Below are 24,379 nucleotides of genomic sequence, written 5' to 3' on the forward strand. Positions count from 1 at the left end.
AATTTTGCACAGATTTGCAATAAAGCAACCATGGTAGGTCCGGTAGGATGCAATGTTCCACTTGCCTTGCAAAGGCTAATAAAGCTACTTTAAGAGAGCAGCTCTTACAGTTACATTCTCTTTATTGTCCCAGTTCTCTGTATAAACACTGTTCACTGACTGTAAATGTATTTGCTCAGACTTTGATTAAATTAAATTAAATTAGTCTAAACTGCGAAAAGCCAAAAATCTTTGCAAACGATACGGGGTTTCTCCGCCTCAGAATGCCAAGACCTATTGCTACAATGGTACGAACCCAGTCTTAAAAAATGAGCGAAAAAGAAGATACCCAGCATAATCAGGAAAAAAGGAAGGGGAAAGGGGAAAAAGGGAAGGGGAAAGGGGAAAAAGGGAAGGGGAAAGGGGAAAGGGAAAAAGGAAAGAAGAAATAGCTTTTATCTCACTATACTGACCTAAAATCCTCACTTTCCAGGGAAAATAAAACACGTGGGTATTGTACACACAGAGGTTACTCCAGCAGAGGCACCAAGCCCTCCCGTTCTTACCAGCACGGCTGTGTTGGCCACAGTGGTCGCTGCCGTCTGCACCACAGCCTGCGGCTGCTGCACCACCTGCGCCTGCGGCTGCGGCACGGGCGGCTGCGGCTGCGGCCCCGCCGGCTGCGCCTGCGCCTGCGCGCCCGGCTGCTGCTGCGCCCGCTGCTGCTCCGCCAGCGCCTGCGAACAAAAGGGTGAGCACACAGTCTGCAGAACAGCGCGCCGAGCAACCAGGGTGCGTGTCTTTAAAAAACAAAACTACAAAGAAAACGCCTTTAATTCTAAGGATGTATTATATATGTGTGTGCAGGGACAGCATACAAATCTGTCTTCACTGTAACTCTCTAGCTCCGATTATACGACCTAACTAGTTTCAAACTACAAGCTACATTCATGGTTATACGGTTTAGAGCACAAGTGATTACCAGGGAAGGACAAGTATCTCTTTTTGCGTAATATAAGAAAGGAGACTACATCACGGTCAAGAATAAAATGGTCAAAATAAAACAAGATTTTTACTTGCTTTTAATACGTTTTCCAAAAAGATGCTTCTAAACAAGTATGAATGTGACATCCAGGCCCAAGGAAAGGTCCCACTTTGGACCCTGGATTTCTAAACCCTGGTATATGAACAATTTGCGGCTGCTCGTAACATCTACCGTCCCGTCAAACTTCTCCCAGGAGGCAGCTTTTCTCATCCTTCCTCTGCTGTCTGATTTTTCAGTCCCTGCACTCCTACGCGCAGCTGAGATGGAGACCGTACCTTTTTCTCTTTTGCAATACGTTCTGCTCGGAGGGACGCAACTTGAATTGGAGGAAGTGGCTTATCATAGTTGATTCCACTAGAAACAATGATAAGACAAAGCACACAATCATTAAAAATAAATAACTGAAAGCTAAAAAAGAAAAATAAGCACTTTTATGCAATTCATAACTCCTCTAGGACAGAGGGCGCCCACCTTTCTGCAAGCACTGATGCATGCTTGGGATTCTTCTGGAAAGGATTCATGCCAAGTCTGAAATTGAGCAAAACTGTATTACTGGAGACAGAAAAAACTTAAAAACAATATTTAATTTCACGTGTTTTAGCAGATGACACTGCAGTTTTGGTGAAATTTTCATTATATCCCAACTAGTACTGGAGCCTGCATACAGATAGACATTTTAAGAAAGACTCAGAGTGAATATTAAATTGATAAGGAAAAAGTCATTGCAGGAATATACATAGAAAACAATGTATTACAAACAGCACAGACATCAAAAAGTTTACAATTCAGGCAAATGAGATGTGTAGTTTATAAAATAGATTAAAAAAAAACAACAACTGGCCACTCTTCTGCTTTTAATTGCACAAAACAAATGTATGCCGTGAGTAAATGCTAACCCAAACATGTGAAATATGGAGGCGTTCCAATAACACCAGGCCAGGACACAAGGAATGAGATCACGAACAGAAAAACAAACCAGCAGCTTGAACAGAGTGTAAAATAACTCTTGGTTGCAAGAACCATTCAGAACAGTTTCCAGGCCATCTGTGGTGATGGGTTGATCAAATGATCCCAGTTAAACTTACAGAGGTTTGATGGGTGGGCTTCTTTTCCCTGCAATCATTTTCATCATCTCAAAGTGATTAGTATAAAGTTGCGTGTGGGTGGCACCCTCATCTTGAGCATAGATCTGATTGGTACGAAGTGGACGACTGTTTTTAGTCTAAAAAATGAAAACAAACCAACTTTCAATTGTGAACACACCCACACGGCATTTTGTCTACGTATAAACACATGGTGCGCTTGTAGGTTATTTAAAATCGTACTCCAACATAGCTATCACAGACTGGTTTCTGCCTTGTGTCACTGATAACTTACTGTTACACAAAATTCTATGGGAAATATGTAAAGAAAGAGCAAAATAAGGAGCGGTTCTCACGGTCACACTGGCATCAGCACTTGGGGGACATACCAAATGGCAAACTCTAATTTGAAAAAGAATCTTTGCTTCAGTTTAGACTTTGCAAGTTTAATTCGGTACCCAAACCAAAAGCCCACGAGTTTCTAGTGATGCACAGCGCACACAAGGGAACGGAAGCGCCGCTGCCCTGCTCTCCCGTCCATCCGGCACAGCAGCCTCGCTGCCAGCTGCTCGGAGCCTGACTGCCCGGCGGGGACACACCTGCTCCTTACTCAGAGAAGGGACTACGGTCAGAAGCTCTACATTCTCTACCCAGTTCTGTTACTACATTGCTGTGTGGTTTGGAAAAAGCTGTTTATAATCGTGGAATTTATTTTTGTTTCTCTAGTGTACTACCGTCCTCATCTACTAAAAGGTGCTGCAAGCATTAAACTCACTATATACTTGGAAGCCACTTAGACCCTGGCATGAAGTACATTCCTACAGATCTTAAGGAACATCCTAATAATCAGGATAAGTTACGTCGTGGTTGTTAGGTGGGCAATTGCCCACTAGAGTTTAAGTGAAATCACAAACTTCTTGCATGATTTAGAATTTGTCTACCAAATCCAAAAGGTGAAGTCTGGTGTCAATCCACTGTATCAACAAAGAAAGGAAAAACAAATTTGGAATTTTAATTGATGTTTCAGAACTCAAGTAACACTCAACATGGATCTCATATGAATTATCTGCCCACCTCCATTGCTGCTAAATACCACAGTGTCTAGATTTGATTTTGAAAGAATACCAATGCACACCTTATAAATACTTTTTGTCTTCTTTTTAGGATTAGCTTCGTACATTAGCTGTAAAATAAGAAGGAAAGTTAGATGATCTTTTGTGGAAGATTTTTGTTCAGGTGCTTTTTCTTTTCAAAGAAATCACATAAAATAAGTGGAAATCCTGATGAGGATAATTTTATAATCTTTTTTAAGTTATTTATTTACACTGTTGAAACATTTAACAAAAAAAAAGTGTTTACGGAGATAAGGAAAATAACTCTATAAACTTAAGGTAAAAAATGATGCATCATTCTATGTAAGCTCACCTTTCCTTCTTCCCTTGGAATAATGACATTTTCGTATCTGTTTCGGCATTGTTTGGGTGAGCGATAGACTCTGCTGCACGAGTTAACAACATCACTAACCAGGTCCCAATTGGGAGTGTGTGCTGGCGATACAACAGCGAGATTTAAAGGAAGCTCCAGCAGCTGCTTCACTGCCTGCAAGAGATAAAGGTACAAAAGCTTCAGATGACAAATCATTCCCATTTCCGAAGCTCCCCTTATCTGCATGTGTCCACACACCATTACTACAATGATACGCGCAGCTTAGGGCTCAGGCCCTGGGTTCACCTACATTCACAGAGAATAAATCAGCATAAAATGCTATTATTGCAGACTGGCGTGTGAGAAAAGCCTTGGAGACTGGTGTGAGAGGAGCAGAGAGCAGCTCTCAAAGGTGGGGAGAACCTCAGCTGCGTGATTCAATGTTCAGCCAGCACAACCAATCTGGAACGCGATAGTAAGCAGTCTCTACACCAAAAAAATAACTTAATAATGCATTCTGTAGTTTAACCTTTAATTTGTCCTTAGAGGAACACAAATGATAGGCAATCTGTTCTGAGTTACGTCAGCAGAATGCCAAGCTAACCATTAAGAAAGAGATGAAGTGCAGAAAGAGCCACTTCTGAAATTAGAAGCAAAAATACAATAAATAACGACAGCAGAAAGCGCAGGTATCGTCTGACCTGCAGAAGTGCCCAGTCTTCACTGATCAGCCACTCCGGGTTATCCTGCCCAGCCTCAGCAGCTGGTTTGACAAGGGTCGGCAAAGGCTTTGCAAACTGTGTTTGTTGTTTCAACAAGATGTTTTTCTTTTGCTCTTTGCCCTCTCGGCGCATTTTCAACATCCCTGGAGTTGCTCGATCAAAAAGTGAACGAGGTGGAATAACTGTCTCTCCATGACGTTGCTTTTTCTTCCTACCTGCAGCTAAGACACAAAAACCCAAACCATTCTTGGTCAGTAGTTACCACCATTCTTTGATTCCTCTGCTACTTAAAGCCGCAAAATGCTCCCACGTGTGTCCGGAGTATTCCCCACTGCCTCTTAAAAGTGTACTGGCAGTAACTAAACAGAGCCTGGCATAAAGTAAGATGTCTTTGTCCTTACTCACATAGTAGAATGTCTGTTTTCTAAAATTGTCCTTTTAAAAACACGTATGTGTCTAAATAGAAAGACACACTATAAAAACTGGGGCTTTTATTGCTTCAAGACCATGGTGAGACAAGAATTTTTATCTCTTCAAACCTGCACATTTGATCTTTACTGGACCAGATATGCGGGAGGTATGAAAAATCCCAATTTTTCAAATGTTGAGCAATAAATCAGAGCAGCTTTGAACAAACACTCACCAGATGGATCTGTTTTGTGTCGTTTACGTTCCTTCCTGACATACACTGGAGGCAGCTTTGACTCCGGAATCGGGGTGGTGTCGTACATCAGGCACATAACAGAGTCAATGTAGATATCGTTGTCATCCTGAGGGGGGGTGGGAGGAGTCCAAAGCTGCACACAACAAAATCTGTAGTTACTGCAATATTAACTCTCCACAGATCCTTATGTTTTCAAAAATAAAAAGCCTATTTAGGCCGCCTGGTGTTACTTTGACTTACTGGCATTATTTCGGTCTGTCCATCTGGACCTTCATAGACATATTCCTACACAGCAAAAAGAGAATTCGATTCAAATGATCCAACTGAACTCTGAAGGAAACCGTATTCTCAGAATAACCATTAAAAAATACACTATTAAGAAAAACAAGACTAATCAGGAATTACTTTGTTGTACGCATCCTCCCGCGTGTAGGTCAACAGTTCTTCTTCATCCTCCCAAAGCATTTTTTGCTCTTTTTCCTTTAACTCCTTCATATGCTGGACTTCCCAGGCTTTCTTTGCAGTTTTCAATTCCACCTAGATGAAAGTCAGACTCCTTATAAACTTTATACAGTAACAGACACTGGATTAAAAGTTATCAATTTGTGGTTTTATGGACAAACTCCTTGAATTTTGACATTTTCAGCCACAGAAATCTTAAAAGAATTTTTTAGATTTTCACAATAATTTTAAAAAGACTTTTTTGATCTCTGTTGAAGGTCTTTAAACTCTCAAAATAAAATCCAGAATTTCAGTTAAATAACCAAGACAATCAGAACACGGCTCCTTTACCCAGATAAACAGGTTCACTGAAATTAATGACATTTTTTTGCCTACTATCAACAGGGTACAACAAGTATTTGCTGAGGTGTGCTGAAGAATGTCATTCCCATCGTAGAAAAAATAAATTAAGAACTGATATCTGCCTAAACCAAGAGAATCCCAAAATAATAAGCCCTCTGCAAGGCATTCTGGTGTTCATAAAGCAAGAGAGATCACAGAAGTGCCTACAGTATACCCCATGTCACTGGAGAAACTTCCACTTCAACACTGAAAAATCTAACCCCGATCATACATACCGTGACAGAACAACACGGAAAACAAAGAGTCGTTGTTTTACCTCATTCAACCGCGGCTCATTCTCATCAACTGAAACGTGGAAGAGCTCTAAATAATTCAAAGCATACTTCTCAATTGGAGTCAGCTGAGAGAACGTATCAAGGAAAAAAAAAGGTTAGTATTGATGTCAACCAAAAGAGAGTGTATCAAAGCTCTGCTTAGCACTAATCTCCCTCTCTGAAGGCTTAACATGTTCAGTCAGCAGGAGATTTCCCATCCATTTAACGGGAGTATCAATCCCACAGACAACAAAGCTGCTTTAAGGCCAGACTGCAGAAAAATTGAAATGTTTGAACTAAACATTACTTTATAACCAAATATGCGCGGAAAGTCATGGTACCTGATCCACAACAGCAACTAACTCCTCCAGTTGTGAGGGCTCTTCCTTGTATTTTGTCTCGCAGAGCTCTGAGATTAAAGGTTCAATGCTTGACTTGGGTCCTATTTCTCGTACACAATCGTTTGACTCCTCATCCTCTTGTTCAATACTGTTGAGGGCCTTTCAGAAAGACACATTTTAAAAATAATGAAGACTCCAAAAATATGGAAGGAATCTCCCTAAGAAGTTCACTGAAACCCAACACAAATTTCTGGAATAAGTCTCTGCTGTGGGCTTTTGGAAGTTTTGTCACAAGGAAGATGACAAAACAACATAAAACTGCTAGCAAAAGAGATTGATAAAATTTACCCAAATAAAAAAAGACAACTGTTCAATACTACTGTTGCAAAGCTGCATTTTTAAGGTATGTGTTAATAATTACCTCTATGAATGGTCTTGCAACTTTAGGAGAAATATTTTCTGCTGGAGATGGCTCTTGAGAAAGTACTACAAATTCCTCTGCTTTCACTCTAAATCCAGAATCCTCCATAGGAGAATGAACCTCAAACAATTCTTGAATCGTTTGCTTAGTAAGTAGAAGGAAAAAAAAAAAAAAAAAAAAAGAGAAGTATATTCAACTTTCAGGACTACCTTATTTTTTTATATAACTTTGAACTAGGCCCAGGTTCAAGTGACTTTATAAACTATGGACTGACTAAAGAAAAAATAAACCTCTATCTATTATTTCTGGAAAATCTCTTCTGTAACTCTCCTGCAGGACAGAGCAGAATAAAGTGTTAACAGTTCACATATAGGAAAGTGAGAAATACAGAGTCTCCTCCTGCCCCACCGTCCCAGGAGCGCCAGAAGGGACGGAGCAGCTCCAGTGCAGTCCCCATCTGCAACTTCAGAGCAGCACTGGAGAGCTGCACCACTACATACCCAAACCTCACACTGTTAAATTGTTGAAATCTTCATCCTTACAAGCTCTGGAGAATTTTGCAGAAGGGAGCAAGAAAGAGGAATGTTTTAGGGGTCCCACAGGCGATGCCTGTGCATCACTATGTGACTAACGGAACAAAAGCAGACAGACAGTAACAGCCAGAGTGCAGGCAATCATGAAAGCTAACGTGCTTTCCAATCAATTCTAGCCTAAACAGATCTCTGCTACACTGTCATTAAATACTTCAACACAGATGCTTGAATGTATTAAACACTGCAACACCGGTGTTTGAACGTACTTTGAATGTTAACTTACCTGTGTTAAAAAGGCCATTGAATAGTCATTTCCCTGAGCAGCTACTTCTCTGATCAAGTCCTTGGTGCCATTTTTCAAAAGCTTTTCTTCTACAGAATTACCACTGACAAGCCTAAGGAAAAACAAAATAATAGAAATCTGACAAGTCATTTCCAAAACAGCTTTCAGAAACAAAAAGAGAAATTGCCCTTAGAGAATAACACCAAACTCTTAAAATGTGGTGGTTTGTGGGGTTTTTTTTTTAGTTCTGGTACAGGCCCAGAACAAAACACATACTACCACCTCTACTTTAAAGCTTTCTTTGAACAAGTAGTGTAATTATTAAAAACAAAAACGAAACAACAACACAGCTCATTTAAAATTAATACCATGTAAACTAGCAGACAAAACCCAGGCAGGTATGACTCGTTCCTTACAGCTGGTGGTGAGACCGCATTTTCATATGATAACCTGGTACCCTTTTTATTGAAGTGAGACGAAGTTTTCAGCACTGTTTCCTCTTTTTTCCATATCATAAAAAGTAGCACTATCTGAATTAACCTTACATTAAAGCATGTTAAAAAGCAGTCATTGCTCAGTAACCATCACCTGTATATATGGATATCTTTACATCTCCCGATTCTGTCACACCATTCCTGAGCCTTTGCATCCATCACTGGGTTCAGATCATTGTCATAGAACACAACCGTGTCCGCCTCAACAAGATTGACACCAGTGGAACGACTGTGAGAGGAAAGGATGGCACAGAAAATGCGCTTGTCTCTGTTGAAAATCTTCATCAGCTCCTACATAAACAGAAGAAAAGCAGAGAGTAAATAAACCATACACCAAAACAAAATACCAAACTAAATTCACGACAGCCTAATAAAAACCAGACAAAAACAAGTCAAGTGTTGCAAATTGAGTAAGAAACAAGGGAAAGCCTGAGCAGCACATATTGCTGTACCAGTGCACAACCATTAAGGCAAATTTACCTGCCGTTGTTCATGGTTAGCATATTCATCGATCCTCACAAATGTGAGGAAATGGAAATTCAGGAACAACTCCAGTATGTCCAACATGAGAATCATCTGTGACAAAATCAGCACACGGCGCCCTTCAGATTTCAACTTTTGAAGCAAGACAGCAAGAGCTTCTAGTTTTCCTGTATTTCAAACAAGAAAACCAATAACGGATTGATATAGAAATTCCATTCCTGTGAAACAGGAAATTACTGGACTATTATCACTAAATGTCCTCCTTTACCTGAGTCATACTGCACCAGCCGGAGGTCAGGGAACTGCAGCAAGTGAGGAGTTGTAATCTGTTGCAACTGATGCAGATGTGGAGCTGCCTTCTGCTTCAGACTGTGCTTAAGGAGTTTCAATCTGTGACTATACGAAGGGGGAGGATTGGCTACATATAAACACGGGGGAGCAGCAACAGCAGCTGGCAATACGAAGAGAGCCCTGTGAAAAGCATCAGAACAAGGGAATACCAGTTTTAAAAGTTACATACAAAATGATCATCTGCAGGAATAATTTTCAGTCTGTCAACCATGCGATTTTACACTATTATCTAAGGACTTTGTTAAACTGACTTAGTAAGTGCTGCCTGTCTTCAAAGTGTTAACATCCTCTACAACCCTTGATCTTTTTGCTTTGTTTTGTCTGCTTTGCTTTTGCTTCTGTCAAGGTGTTTGCACTGTGACCATTGTATTCATCACTGGAGTTCAAACACAAGAAGCACCCATCATACCAAACTTACTAAAAGCAATTCAGAAAAGCTTGAGTTCTTCTAATCACATTTCATGTTTCTAGAAAACTGCAGCTATTGCTCTGTATACAATCCACTAAACGTCAGCTTTAGCTAAACCAGCTGCTGCCTACATCTCTGTGTCTTAACTCTTGTTGGTTGGCTCCAAGAGGTACCTACTCAGAGGTAAATCCAAAGCATAAGAATGTAAGCTGAAGTATGGTCAACTGAATCTGGGCTTGGATTAGGAGCGAGGCACTGAAAACTCTTATGATAAAGATCCTAAAAGAAACAGAAGTGACCGCTATTTTTACGTTCACACTGCACACCATTTATTGCTGAATATATCAGTCTAAACCAAAAAGGCTCATGAAGAGAAACAAGGTTTTAAAGCGTTTTTTGAAAAGGAGCTTTTAAGAGATAAATAAATGCAGCGAAGGCCAAGTCCCACGTTACCTGTTAACAACATCCTTCAGAGATTCTTGCTGCTGAACCAAAGTCAGGATCATTTCTTGCAAGGGGTTACTCGTGCCTGCGGAGGACTTTGCGGACAGGCAGCAGCGGACAGAGCCGGCCCAGCCCCAGCCGCTGGCCCCAGGGGACCCGGCACTGCTCACAGAACACACGCTCAGCAAGTCTCTGCCGTACATTGGAGCCCGCGAGCAACGGCGCTCATTGCCAGAAAATATTCTGTCCAGGCGCTCTTTCAAAAGCCGGTTCTTTTCCTCGTATGTTTCCTTTATCAAGAAAATTTGGAAAAAAAAAGTTTTTTTACCTATTCTGTAATCATCAAAGTTCCTAATTAAGTCCAGCTTTGTAAATTATAGCTTCCAATTATTACACGGACTTAGTATCAATTCTGAAAAGTTGTGTTCCCATAAAAAAATAAAAATCAAGTACCTGCGACTGCCCATGAGTAGGTGCTGCTTTTAACGCTGCTCCCATGTCAGCAGATGACAAATTAGTAACTGCAGTTCTACCTGGAATACAAACTGAGGATAAACCTTGTGTTTATACATTTATTCTTCTGAAGATTGGTTTCATTTATCATTTTGAACAAGTAGACATTTCATAGCTGTAACATGTCATAATTGTAGACAAATTTTTAGTCTAAAGGGAAAACAGTAGCTTGATTAGATAGAGAAGCAAAGAAAATTAGATAAAAGCAAAATCAATGCAGAAAAACAGGAGAGAATTGCTAGACATTCTCTGTCAGTATAAAAATTAGTCACCCTGATCCTTCTTTGAAAAAGTAACAAAGTATTACAAGCTCACTTCTTCCCACAAAAATCTGACCTAAGACTCAACTGGTAAAAACAAAAATCCATATATTTAATACAGTTTCAAGCTCTCCCAGGTTTGCACTAGAAAATTATCTAAAACTCCAGTACACATCATGTACAAATCAGAAGGATTTGCCTCACAGTTTACCTGCTTCTGAACTCAACTTACAAAATTATGATCTATAATAATTTGGAGTTACATACCAATGTGTTTTTAGTGACTGAATATTTAGATAGAGACGTTTCTTCAGGCTACAAAACCTACCTTGCTGTGTCACTGCTGTGGAGGCTGGGACACCTGCTTGATGCTGGTTTCCTAAAGCGTTCAGAGCATTCTGAACAGTTCCTGCTTGGGACACCGTCTGCATGACCACCGGACCCTGAGGCCTCAAATACTGCTGACCAGGTGCTGAGACTATCTGAAGAACACTTCCTGCAACGGAGGATTGGACCAAAATAAGGCTGAATAGAGTGCAAAAGGATAAATAGAGTTCTCTAGCAAAAGATGCTCATGTTACAAACTCATCGTAACTGTTTAAAACTGTGCTAAATTTTCCCAGAGAAGTTCATTATGCCAATCTGATTTAAAGTTCTATAATATCCAACAGGAGGGAAACACCTAAGTCTTCATAGTGAAAGAGGAGTTTCACCTTGTAGGGGTATCATTCTAAATTTAGGTATTTTATACGGAACTCAGATGAAACCAAATTGATCAAAAAATCCTCATTTAGCGTTCCCTCTATTTATTGATGTTGGCCCCAGAGAATCAAGATTTCCAGGTTCTCCTGAATTTGGCAACACACATACCACCAGCAAGGGAAATTCGAGGGCAAAATATATCATAGGTAGAACATTTAGGTCAGGGTAACAGTTGAATCAAAACCCAATCTTGAAGTGTTATTTACACCATTTCAGAACAAACCAAGAACATCTTCAGTTTTGTCTGTTTCTGCTCCTCAGGGAGTTTATCTGAAATAATGTCGCACCTTACTTTAGCTGTATTGCATACATGTAAAAACAAATTCAATAATAAAATATTGAAATACAACACAGAAAAAGAAAGTCACTATGTCTTTCATTTGCTAGACATTTATTTTTCAAAACAGACCTACCTTGTGTCTCACACAGAACACAGGTAGAGCAGAACAGCACAAGCAGTGGGGATGGAATGATCTCCTTAAAACATAACAACGAGGAACACACTGCACACGTCAAAAGATGAGCATTCTAAAGAATGGGAAACTCCCTGTTTTGAAGTAAGTACCTTGTAACTGCAAGGGCTGCCCTGCAGTGAGCTGCCGAAGCTGACTGTGCGATAAAGTGAACTTGTTCCCTTGGAACTGCAGCGTCACGGGGGTCTCTGGCTGAGCGATTCTGCCTTGTGCTCCTGCTATAGAAGCCAGCTGGGCTATTTTTACTACCTCACCACCTGTGAAGGAGGGAAACAGGCATTACAAAAATAACAAAGCAGAAGGCAAGCTGTTCAACATTCACAATTCTAAGTTTTGGTTAGTAAACTGGTGCTGAAGCGCCTTCCATGCATAATTATACTTAGTGCATCAAAAGTGTCATATAGAAGTTAAGCAGGTATTGCTTTCTATATTTGTTGGACAAACTGGAAAAAAAGCTGATTGTTTAAAGGGTAAGAACATCAACATTTTAGAAATGATCACTTTCATTAGCAAAAAAGTTAAGAGCTACCTGAAAACTCATGTGACACTTTGTAACAGAACAAGTATAGACATTAAAGTGATTTTCACTGCCTTTCCAAGAGCACGAAGGAAGGTTTAAGGAAGAGACAAAAATATTCACACACGTGGCACTGTAAATACACATTTGAAATGGCCTGAAATTTGCCGATGAAATATGATTTATATTAAATGATCTGCACTTAGACAAACCAAAAAGCTTTAGAGTGACAAGGACCAAGCTTTTTGTGATTTAAATGCAGAAGTTTAGAGGCATTCAAGCATTAAGTTTTATGACATTGAGAAAATATTGGCGTGAAAATGTAGCTTTTGTAAAGGCAGTGCATTACCCCAGAGATAAAATTAATACATCAGTGCTCAGTACTCTATACACATGCTAATAGGCAGTGCACATACAACCTTAAAGCAAAGCCTCATCGCTTTTCTCTGCCTAACAGCTGCGACGTTCCTCTCCACGAGAGAGGCCTTTAGCAGATGGATTAGTGTTTAATATGAAAGGAATAATTAGGATAGAGCTGAAACATTTGTTCTGAAGGAAGTCTTGCCAGCAGAAGAAACATGCAGAAATAGGAGATTAAGTTGACACCACTAATGTATGTCCACAGCAATTCTATTGTTTCTTATCCAATTTTCGATTTTCCTTGGTCACAAGTGACATACTGAGCAAGGCTAATCAGAAGAGTGAATAAAAAAAAAAAGAAAACAACGATTCTGTACACATTTTAGGGTGCCTAGTAACTTAACCTCATTGTAGTACAAAGGTGGGAGAAACCTTGAAAGGGGAGGCCACTTACTAGGCAACCGTGCCTGGGCCTGGGAGGTGAGAACCAGCCTCTGCGGCAGCACAGTGTGGGGGCCGGGCTGCGGGGGGGCCGCGGGCTGCGCCTGGCCCAGCGGGGCCTGCGCGGAGGTCTGGCCCCGCGGTTTCCCGGGGCTGGCTGCGCTAGTTGCTGTGCTGAAGGTCGCTGCGGGCTGCTGTCTTGGAGCACTGGTGGAAGCCTGAGTTGTCTGAAACTGTGCTGCTGCGGCTGCAATCGATAAGGGTTGTGTGGGCAAGCTGTTAGAGGTTGTTTTTAACTCCGCTCTTTTAAACAACCTGCATTAAAAAGAAACCTTTCCAACAGGATATTAAAACGGCTACAGGAACGGTTTTGTCCTTACGGACTGGGATTTCTATCCGCACCTTTTACTCCATCCTACTTTTACAACATTATATATATGTGGAAAGCATTGTTTAAAGGTTAAACAAAATACACAAAAGCACTGTAAATTCCCATCTTTGATAGAACATTACACATGATCAGGTTTTAAATACCAACTGTGCCATATCTACTCCATACGCTAACAGTTAGGTTACACAAAGCTTAGTTTTGCATTATACTGGCAGATCGTACTGTAGAAACTAGTGGGGAAATTTACTGGCAATTAGTCTGTTGGTATTTTTAAGCCATTAGTATTCTAGCCCATTACGCTAGAGGGAAAAGGAGTCCTATCAACAGACTAACTTGTATCATCTCTGCACAGGTTCAAGGTAACCAGCCTGGCACTAACTCTCTTACCTTGATTTGAAGACACCGTAGCGATGGGTGACCTTCCTCGCACTTGTCCCTGTTGAGTCACCGTCGCTGTGGCCACCGTGCGCTGGACTTGTGTGCTGGGGAAAACCACAGTCCTGCCCTCTGGCTTCTGACCGTACTGAACGGCTTGAAACAATCTGAAAAGGATACGAACAGTCAAAGTCTACAGGAAGATCAAAATTTGGCCTTTAAAAATAAACTCTGTCACCCAGGGAAAGTATAAACTGATCACATCAGACGCTCATCTCTTTCTTATGGATGGCTGAAGCTGGCAAGACTCATCACTTAAGCAAACTTCATGCATGGACATTCTATAAAGTCATTTAGCTAAGTCCAAGAAAGAAGAAAACTTCATTGCTGCGCATCCAGTTTAATGCAGGATGCATCAGAATTACAGCAAACAGCTATGAGAGTCTAGCCCAATATCTGGAAAAAGAACAGGGCTCTCGTATCATTTCCAGAGAGACGTGAACACACCAAGCAGGTCATCAGGAGCTCCTTTGCATCAGAAAAACAGCTCCACGTTACTTTGAGATCACTACTTTACTAGCAGAGAAATACTTCTAAAAATTTACTGCTATAAAACTCCATTATGTCTCTTAGAATGCAGCAAGCACAGCTAACACTGTAAGCCCAGCTTAGTCTTGAAGAATTATCTCTGTGCTAATTCTGCAAAACAACACTCACTTGCCATAAACAAGGACTCCAAGAAAAAAATTCATCTGCTGGTGAAGTAAAATCTGTGGTAAATCCATAAACACACTTCAGATAGAACTGCATGCCTCCAAAAGCTATTAAAATAGAATCTCTGTTTTCAAGGGTAAACAAGAAAGCACCAGAATAATACAGTGCAAAGTCCAGTCTGAGATTTTGTGTGAATTGTGTAACCGGAGGTGCAGACAAAACTCTGTCAACATCCCAACAGAACTGCATTTTCTTCCATAATTCTAGTTTAAAAGGAGGGCAGTTGCACATACCTGCTGGGTTTGAGCTTCACGGGGTTGGGCCTGGCCGGCGGGGCAGGGGAGCTGTAGATCTCTTCGATCAACTTTCTAGTAACCTTTTGTTTTGGCAACATTTGTGCTTCATACTGAGTCATTTTGTTTTCCATTCCAATGAGATCAAAAAGAGACAGGTCTGATTCCTAGCGATATTGTAAAATAAACTTTATTTTATGTGGCGACCCAAACAGTTAAGCCCTCTCTATGCTGAATTCACTTTCTATATTTTACTTTTTAACTTGAAATGAATGTGAAATGAATGCTGTAAGTTTAAAAAGTAAACTATTGATTATTAGCCAAAACTGTCTAGAAACCTTGGAAATATATCTTAAAATGACAGTCCCACTTTAAACATCAGCATGGAAGAAAAAGAACTGCAATCATTACCCAGCCAGGGAAATCAAAGCAAGGCACATTTAACAGGTCTTCATGTACCATAATTTCCAAAGAATCAAGCAGAACTCTTAGGAGGTGTTTGTTTACTATCGAGTTCAAATGCCAAACTATAAAGGCATGTGTATAATTTAGGAGTAGAAAAATACGAAGGATGGAAATAAGATCAACCAAAAAGATCACCTCATCTGCTCCATTACTCGTACTTCTCTCTAATGCAATTATTTCCTTTGATTATCTCAAAGAGAGGGATCACTTCTTTAAAGGTAACACAAATAGCGGTATTTCAAATGGCTTGACAGAAGTGTACTAATCTAGTGACTAAATCAGAGTTCTTACTCTTATGTGAAACAGAGTAAGTCTTGCTCTCCTTTAGCTACTGAAAGCTGAAAGAAAATTACAGAATGACATAAATAAGCACCGTGCTACCCGGAGCGTGTTCCCTGCTGGAAAATTCCTGCAAACATGAGTATGATGAAGCAATGTTAATTTCTCTTTGAACAAGTAGTTAAAGAAAAATTACTGATTACAAATCACCTGAAAAGCTCAGGCTGCTATTCCTAAAAAAGAGATGCAGCAAGTATGCACTTGTCAAGAACAGCTATGGAACAGTCAATTCCTTCCATCTATAAACTTCAGGTAGACTTACGATGTAGAAAAAAACAATATTAAGTACTGAAACTCTACAGGGTCACTAAGAAAGAAGAAAACAGTTAACTTTCCTACTCACCTTCCAAATATCCCTCTCCAGGGCACTCAGTACCAGAGATGCAGTTCTGTACTCCAGTGTTTCCGATACGTACGAGGTACTGGAAAGCCGGGGGTTTATCAGATCAGGGTGGTTACAAATTCGCTGCAGCTGCATCAGGACATGCAGGACACTGATGAAGTGTCCACTTTTGAGGGCTTCTTGGGTTCTACCAAATAATTGATACAGAAACACATTAATGTAAGTACAAGTTTCATGGAGATGTCCCTGAATCAGCAAGGTGAGAATGTGCAGCACAGTGCGTTAGGCAAAAGGCTTAAAACAAGCTTAGATTTTACTCAGGTCTTTCTAGAACCTTTTATGTAGACGGTTCCACATGTAAATGTGGAAACATGAAACACTTTGGGCTTTAAGAAATAAAGAACTACTCATTAGAGACAAATCTTAAAACAAAATAGCAGCAAACCTGACCATGACACTTTGATGTTTAGGTTCCAGAGGTAAATGCATGTTTTGGATTAGGCCCATAGCATCACTTGCCTGTAATTTTACTTTACGATGTAATCATATTCTAATCACTAGTCATTATGGAAAATTTCAGAAAAAAACCTAAAACATTTCCAACATCATCATCATTTATCATCCTGCTTCAGCACCAAAAATGGCAGCCTTTCTTATTTACTATTTTAACTCCTTACCCTGGCTGTAATATGACATCTTCATACATGGCTTTTTGTCGACTAGAGAGACGACACTTTAGCACATGTTCGTATTTCTTTGTTAGCTGCTTTTCAACGTCTCTCTTTGATCTTCGCAAAATAAACGGCTGAATCATCTGAAACAATTCGTAATTGAGGGAAAATAATATTTCTCACTTCAAAGATGCAGTTTTACAACAGGAAGCTGAACCTATTTACACTTAACACATTCGATGGAATAAACCTCACGTGCCACATATAATCATATTGCCATGCACACAGTTGTACAGCAGTAATTTGTCCTTTCATTTCTGCATGTTATGCTTCAAAATCTGAGCCTTGTATTATTTTTAAAAGAAATTTCCACACTATTCTGGTAGCAGAAATCTCTGCTTTCAGCAGGACTTTCTGTCTGAACTGGACAAAGTTTTAAGAAAGGCCAGAAATTTCAAGCTGAACCACATCTTTTGCTTTCTTCATTTTTTTTCCTCCAACAGCTTAACTACGGTAGTAGGACAGATGAGAAGAAACGACAACATACTCTGTGTAACCTGATGACCAGTTTATGGCAATAATCCTGGTTCTCCTCATTAGCTGCCTTTACTGGAAAATCAAGATAAGGTCTGGAAATTCCTGGAATCAGGAAATGCACCATGGTCCACAACTCCATCAATGTGTTATGCAAAGGAGTGTCTATCAGAAGCAAACGATGCTGGCTGTGAATAATAAAAGAAGATTTTTAACTGATACATCATTTTCATCATGATGAAAAGGACACCAATACTCAAACACTGTTTACTCTAGCTTTAGGTTTGTGAGATACACAAAAGAAGTAAGTATTGCTAACAAAATTAAATCTAGGACAAATTCTCTTTTTAATCCTAAATATAGTGCCAAACTAGCTTCCTCCTTGCAGAGCATCAGAACATACAGGGGGATCTGTTTGGGAGCACAAGTAACAGCAAAGGACAATTATATTGTTACAACAGTGGCAACAAAAATATCCCAAGCATGTTTCTGAATCCTGATTGTTTCAACTAAAGGCACCTCTGTAGGTGCATGTTGCATAGGAATTGGGGCAGGCCAAATCAAGAGGGTTTTTATCAGTTTTCTGTCAAGAAGGGAACTGTGTGACAAGAAGAGAGAAAACCCCATTGCCAACAAGACAACAATTCTCTGCTCCATACCTGCGGAGACTGAAAAGTGCCTCCCAGTGCTTCTCAGTCATGTTCTTTATTTGTTGCATCTCATCGACTATTAAGTATTTCCATCGCATTTTCATAAATGCCGGGTGGCCTTTGAAAAGCTGTTTGTAGGAAGTGATGCACACATTGAAGCTGTTGGGTTCTGTCCATTCCTGCAGAAAAGGAAAGAGAGGATGAGACAAAAGTTAAGGCAGAACTCTCAAGTATCTTCTAATACAACCAGCCATTTTTTCCACTAAGAACAGAAAGATGCTGTGACCCAAAGCATTCTAAAAGACAGTGTTGCTCTTCAAATTATAGTCAGTTCAAAAAGCTGGTAAAGTGTTGCATGTATTGCTCAATAGCAAGGGAGTTCCAAAAATGCCTTTAAAAATCTAGAACTTCTAGGTGTGAACCTCTTTGTAAACCAACTTGCAGTGTTAAAAATGTCTCATCTCCCATCAGCATGCAAGGAACACACAGATAAATACAGGTCAAAGGAAGAATCTTGCCATCTAAAATGTTAAATACAACAGGGTAAGAGTTGCAAAATACAGTACCTGTCTTTTTGCCCTAAGTTCCCTTTGGCTGCCAAAGTAGAGAAGTATTTTCAAGCCTGGGCACCAGCGTTTCAATTCCAGCTCCCATTTCAATATGTTACAGCTCCGTACAACAACAAGGTGAGGGCCCCAGTTACCTACAGAAGTGGAAACAGAGCAGTTAACAGTAGAGACTGTTAACTGTTACTCCCGACAATTCATGTGGTTTATATTGTCCCCAATTTTTTTAAGTGCAGCGCATCATTAAAAGTGCAATCCAATAACAACAGACGTATTTCAATGACTAATCTAGTCTCTATTATTTTTCAGACCTCAGGTACCCGTTCTGCACCTAGTATCCATTTTTCCCTCAACTACATCAACTGCTCGAGTAAGAGATACCACCCCCACAACAAACTTTGCCTTACTTATATTCTTAGACCATCCTCAGTACGCCACCACTATTAGCAATATCTGAGATGATACGCAAGACAAACTTGTCCAACTGTTTGTATTTACTCCTTGAATTTAACTATCTATGGCCATCTGGTCATTAAAAAATTTGTAAGGCTATTATATACTAACAAACTGGCTTCAGAAGAATTTTATCACCTAGAAGGTAACAGCAGACTGATCAAGCAGCATCCTTGATATGAAGACACCCCTAACTGCATTAACTAAAGTCTGGTACAGTTCAGCAGAAAAAAATGTGACCCTAGGCTACAATTCACAAAGATAATGCCGGCCCAGTACCCCTCTAAAATTGTTAGGCAAATGAACCCACCTTCATTACAAGCCAAGTGAGCAAAAAAGGCAATAATTTGCACTGTTTTTCCAAGCCCAGCCTCGTCTGCCAGGATACCGTTGAGATTCTTCCTGTACAGCTTTGCCAGCCAATCCAGCCCGATCTTTTGATACTCTCTGAGAGGCCCATACAGCAGTGATGGAGTATTGTATTTTACCTGCAATGTAAACGATTTTACATTTTTTTCTGAGTTAAATTCACAAAGCATAACCATTCTGTAGTTCAATAACTAGAAAATATTTAGTGTAGTTTGTTGCTGAAATCTGCAAAACCATGAAAAAAGCGATATTTATGTAAAAGTAAGCACACCGGCTAGCGGAAAATAGGGAGTCTTACCGCTGTTGTTATCCTCGAGCTGCCTTTAGGTAACAGCATTTCTGCTGCAGCAGCAACTTCTGAAATGTCTCGCATGTTCTTCTTAGGAGGACTCGATCTGTCCAGCCCCTTGTACTGGTCAATGCTGAGCAGGGAGTCTATGAGGACAACTTCCTTCTGGGGACTCTCCCGATCAGAGATGTGCTCTTCCATTTCTATGGGAGAAAAAAATGACATTGGTATCTTAAGTATCGGTTACGCAAAGGAATCGAGATGGCCAGAATTCAGACAGAGCCTGAAAGGAGGCGGCTAACTTTTCGACACAATTCTATGTTTTTCAGGCTACTCAAGCTAAAATGAAAATAGCCTACCCTCAGAAACACATACGTGTTCTGGATGTTCACACTAGCCAGACTAACACGACCGGTAGCTTTTCACAACTTCTGGGGAGGTTCTCTCATACTACCTAAACCTATTCTCTAATATGTAATTCCATCATCACTGCAATACAGAACAGATGGCAACTGTGTAATACTAGCTAGCTACAAAGAGTGCTGTTTAATTCAGTGTAGAGAGGCTCTTCTATGGCTCACTGTTGTTCCTGAGCATCTCACACATCTCGACTTTAAGACAGGCAAACACTACTGTCTTTTCATAAACAGAAACAAAAAAAAAAAAGGAAAAAACTCTTCACAGACCACTGTCCAAAAATATTCAGTAATAACAGGAATAAATCTAAGTTTTCTAATGATCATTCCAAATGCGTAGCAAGAAAGCCACTGTACTTTCCATTCGTTCTTGTATATAACATTCTTCTTCACTTAAAAATAATTTTTAAAAAAATGCGATTCAATCAATATTTGTTTTCCCCTAGTATAAGATGTCTTTTAGCAGAGACCTGAAGAGCTAATCAATTTATTTCACCTTTTAAGGCAGCACAACTTCTTCTAAACAACAAGTGATTTACCTTCCTCACTGCTGTCCTCTTCACTATCGGGCTTCGGCTGGGGCCAGTGAAAATTTTCTGCAAAGGCACCTTCATACATCTTCAGTAAATCTTCCAGAGGCAATTCAGCTGAAGGTCATTAAAGGATGAAGTTTAAAAATATCAAAACTTGTAATAATCAATACCATTGTTTTTAATCTCATTACTTCTTCGCAATTGTATAAAGCCAGTTCTCTAATCAGAAGTTAATTGAAGAAGTAATTATTAGGTGGATGATGGCAATATTTATTTCATGACCTCGATTACGGAGAACACTTGGCATGACACCAAGCAGTCTGTTCACTCAGCTTGCCTTGTACCACACGACAAACCCACCATACAAACCAACAACAAACTGGGGAGGCAGGGGCATCAAATCCAGCCCAGTGGTGGAAAGACAATTCAAGACCTCAAAGTTTCAAAACTGAGCTGCACCTCAACCCCACTGAACAGTATCTCCATGATCCCTTGTCTGAGCTGTTGAAGCGGGAATGTGCACGCTGACAGTGGCCAATCCATCAGGAAACATCCTCATTAGGAACTTGGCTGACTGGCCAAGAGTTATAATCCCTCCAGCTGGCCAGCTGGCTGCGGCCACTAAGCTGCCAAACAGACCAAACAAATGGATTTGCAAACTGCATATTAATTGCGGGCTTGCCTCTAAAAACTGGCAAGGTTTTCACCATGATAAGTGAAATGATCCCTATGGGATACTTTGCACACGTCAAGCTCAGCAGAGCAGTTATTGTTACACTGCTAATGAAAAAGAGCTGCTGGCCAAAGCACTGTCTCGAAAAACCCCTTATCTTCAAGTATTTATACCCCCCAAAATCAGCACTACGGGGCCCTTTCAGACTTATGAGGTGGGTGACAAAACCCTTCTGAGATACTCGAGACAGTTGACGATTAAATGTTCATGTTCAATCTTATACGCTTCTGCTTTTAAGTATTTATCATGCATTCCTAGAACTTAGGCTGAGAGTCTTTTGCTGTGAGGTTTTACAGAAATGCAGAGCTTCAGCCTTTTTCTCAAGCTACCTTGTGTGATAACTAGATAAGTATATGGACCACTTTATAAAATACAGATATCCATCATAATTCCAGAAACTAACCACTATAACTTTACAAACAGAAAAAAAAAATACGGATTACATATGGCAACATCTGAATGCATTCAACTCCTCATCTATAATGCTATTTACAAACACAATAACGGCTGCACGGTTTCACCTCTTGTTTCTGAGCGCACCACAGGGAGGAATCAAGCCACACGCCTACCTTCTTTGGCTAGGTTAGACAATTCAGTTTGATGGTTTATGTTTCCTTCTATAGCTTCTTGTTCTTCAATTGTTTCTTCTTCATCTTCAACTAAAATGAAAACAAACGCTAACCGTGGCATTCAAATCACACAGTAATTCAGGAAGGTTGTAATTATATGCCTCTGAAGTGTACTAGCATAGATTATAATGTTAGTAGGATTCAAAAAGAATGAGATGTATGGAAAACAAGAAAATTTGAGAGAAACACATAGAACTTAAAAGAAAAGTGAAAAGGAGAGAAGCACTTCTGCCTCAATCTTGAACTCCTAAGTGTTGGTTGACAACGGCCACCAGAGACAGGTCATTCTGTAGCTTTAAACTGGGGATTTTCTTTGTCAGAAACACGACACAGATGCCATCACCAGAAAGGAACTAAAGTAGATGGGTTATTCAGTCTGAAATCCTCAGAAGTTGTTTGAGACCACTAGTAAGGTTTGAGAAACAAAGGAACAAGGACAGAAAAAATTAAAATCCACCAACAATGATGTCCATGTGTTTTTGGGGAAAATATTTTTTTTTCAAATTTTCAATGAAGCTCTTTCAAGCAATATTTACTGTCTAATTAACTATATAATCTATCTAAGAAATGGAGGAGAGCTGGTATTTGGTTTGTGAAAAGCACAGCACCTATGCAGTAACAGACTGAAAACCTGTGCTTTCAGGGTTTTAATACACGACTTCTGTACTATGGTATAGATGCACAATTTTGAAAAGTGACTTACCTTCCTCATCAGTCAAAGACGTGCTTGCCTTTCTTTTCCTTCCAGATGATGAAGAACCCTAGTATTAAATAATTAAAATATGTGAGGTCATATACAACAAAGTTAGGGAAGCTTTTTGTTTGTTTGTTTGTTTTAAAGAAAGCAACAAGCACCTTGCAATCACAACAGCATTTGCTAATAGACACTTAACAGCTCTTAGCACTTTCCTGGTCACACAAAACCAGATACTCTGCTTCTGTACTTGAGGACAGTGTGCAATCAGCTACTTTGTGGTTCAAACTACTCAGGTCTAGCTGTGGCACATAGCCTCAGTACGCTCCTTCCCTTAAAAATATTAGTGAGGCACAGAACTTTTACCCAGGCTGGAATCAAGGACTAGATTTTCACTAGTCACTAAAGCAAAGGGACACAGCCCGGCTCTCAGCTGGCCAGCACGCTGCAGCACGGGTCAGCCTGGGCAGATTCCCACTGGCAGATGGTGCTGGCCCACACTTTGGCTGGTAAAACACGCTGAGGCTTGTTCCTAACCGGAAAATCCGCTGCAGGCGTTGCGCTTGGTGAGGGGGAGCACTGCAGCAAGTGCGCATCAGCTGCGCCGCTCCAGACGGGCAGGACCTCACAGAATCACAGGATGTCAGGGACTGCAAGGGACCTCGAAAGCTCATCCAGTGCAATCCCTCCGCCAGAGCAGGAACACCCAGATGAGGTTACACAGGAAGGTGTCCAGGCGGGTTGGAATGTCTGCAGAGAAGGAGACTCCACAACCTCCCTGGGCAGCCTGGGCCAGGCTCTGGCACCCTCACCGTGAAGAAGCTTCCCCTCATATTTAAGTGGAATCTCTTGTGTTCCAGTTTGTACCCATTGCCCCCTGTCCTATCATTGGCTGCCACCGAGAAGAGCCTGGCTCCATCCTCCTGACACTCACCCTTTACATATTGATATCCATGAATGAGGAACAATCCCTTGGCCATTCTTTCCCAATTGCACAAATGTAGCCAAGGAGTCCCAGCACACATTTCATCTCAGGTGTTTCATTCAGTTTGATCTATTCTGTAACATACACCTACATCTTCCAGCAGATAAATCACAGCTGAACAGACGCAAACATGTTTTCATGCCCCAAAAAGTTTACCCCTGGTTGCGGTAGATGAAATTCTTGCCCAAAACAAAGTCTGGCAATTAATTTGTACAATTTTTGTGGTCTTGCAATCTTAGAATGACTAATTCAAAGCCATTGAGTAAGTATGAATTCTTCCTTTACAAGACATGTATCAACTGCAATCCACTTCCCCACTAAAGGTCGTGGTTCATAACCAGAAAAACTGGTAAATGTGCTTATGACAATATGTTCAATTGCCAGTAACTACACAGAAATCTGCTTATCATCATCATGTATTTCAGGAAAACATTTCGCAATTATCAAAATTTTTTCACAGAAGTAGTCGTATTTCAAGTAATTCGATGAGTTTTTGAAGAAACAGAAAGACTTACCATTTCACTGTCTTTTTGCAATAAAAGGTCTTCTCCAAGTTTTGTATCCTTACCTGGAAAATTATTACACTTGATGTATGCATTACTCACTTAGCAATTGTATGTTTCTTATGTAAAGTTTTAAATGCATTCAACATAAAACACAAGAAACATTAACAAAATCCACCACAAAAAGATTAAAAAAACCCCATAACTCATAGTAGAGATCTGTTCACAACCAATTATTAGCATCTCACAATTTATCGCCAACAGGATTAAAACCCACTGAGTGAAATTATGTAAAACTATAGCACAGAATTTAT

The 24,379-nt window shown here is 40.2% G+C and overlaps 1 protein-coding gene across 12 annotated transcripts in view; it reads right to left on the bottom strand.

The window, feature by feature from the left end:
• Positions 1-24,379, bottom strand: part of EP400 (E1A binding protein p400) — a 46,948-nt gene that overhangs the window by 8,366 nt on the left and 14,203 nt on the right. For 5 of the 12 annotated variants that reach the window (XR_010607075.1, XM_065646173.1, XM_065646170.1 and 2 more), the window contains 35 exons: positions 24,078-24,130; positions 22,587-22,644; positions 21,824-21,913; positions 20,528-20,635; positions 19,582-19,775; positions 19,225-19,402; positions 18,462-18,598; positions 17,905-18,074; positions 17,259-17,433; positions 16,718-16,854; positions 16,041-16,227; positions 14,894-15,060; positions 13,899-14,053; positions 13,134-13,367; positions 11,895-12,059; positions 10,896-11,063; positions 10,248-10,339; positions 9,804-10,084; positions 8,859-9,061; positions 8,588-8,757; positions 8,202-8,398; positions 7,614-7,725; positions 6,798-6,941; positions 6,377-6,535; positions 6,038-6,121; positions 5,323-5,454; positions 5,158-5,202; positions 4,897-5,050; positions 4,233-4,474; positions 3,532-3,705; positions 3,242-3,289; positions 2,110-2,246; positions 1,496-1,552; positions 1,300-1,378; positions 546-716 (listed from right to left, as the gene is read on the bottom strand). Coding sequence is in view for 11 of the 12 variants with exons in the window: in XM_065646173.1 (XP_065502245.1) it covers positions 546-716; positions 1,300-1,378; positions 1,496-1,552; positions 2,110-2,246; positions 3,242-3,289; positions 3,532-3,705; positions 4,233-4,474; positions 4,897-5,050; positions 5,158-5,202; positions 5,323-5,454; positions 6,038-6,121; positions 6,377-6,535; positions 6,798-6,941; positions 7,614-7,725; positions 8,202-8,398; positions 8,588-8,757; positions 8,859-9,061; positions 9,804-10,084; positions 10,248-10,339; positions 10,896-11,063; positions 11,895-12,059; positions 13,134-13,367; positions 13,899-14,053; positions 14,894-15,060; positions 16,041-16,227; positions 16,718-16,854; positions 17,259-17,433; positions 17,905-18,074; positions 18,462-18,598; positions 19,225-19,402; positions 19,582-19,775; positions 20,528-20,635; positions 21,824-21,913; positions 22,587-22,644; positions 24,078-24,130 (5,057 nt within the window). In the remaining variant the exon portion in view is untranslated. Of the gene's footprint in view, positions 1-545; positions 717-1,299; positions 1,379-1,495; positions 1,553-2,109; positions 2,247-3,241; positions 3,290-3,531; positions 3,706-4,232; positions 4,475-4,896; positions 5,051-5,157; positions 5,203-5,322; positions 5,455-6,037; positions 6,122-6,376; positions 6,536-6,797; positions 6,942-7,613; positions 7,726-8,201; positions 8,399-8,587; positions 8,758-8,858; positions 9,062-9,803; positions 10,085-10,247; positions 10,340-10,891; positions 11,064-11,894; positions 12,060-13,133; positions 13,368-13,898; positions 14,054-14,893; positions 15,061-16,040; positions 16,228-16,717; positions 16,855-17,258; positions 17,434-17,904; positions 18,075-18,461; positions 18,599-19,224; positions 19,403-19,581; positions 19,776-20,527; positions 20,636-21,823; positions 21,914-22,586; positions 22,645-24,077; positions 24,131-24,379 lie in introns of all 12 variants that reach the window. The other 7 variants (XM_065646178.1, XM_065646175.1, XM_065646177.1 and 4 more) reach the window with 5 other exon arrangements.

This window comes from Caloenas nicobarica, chromosome 16, assembly GCF_036013445.1.
Source record: "Caloenas nicobarica isolate bCalNic1 chromosome 16, bCalNic1.hap1, whole genome shotgun sequence".
Classification (NCBI taxonomy): Eukaryota; Metazoa; Chordata; class Aves; order Columbiformes; family Columbidae; genus Caloenas; species Caloenas nicobarica.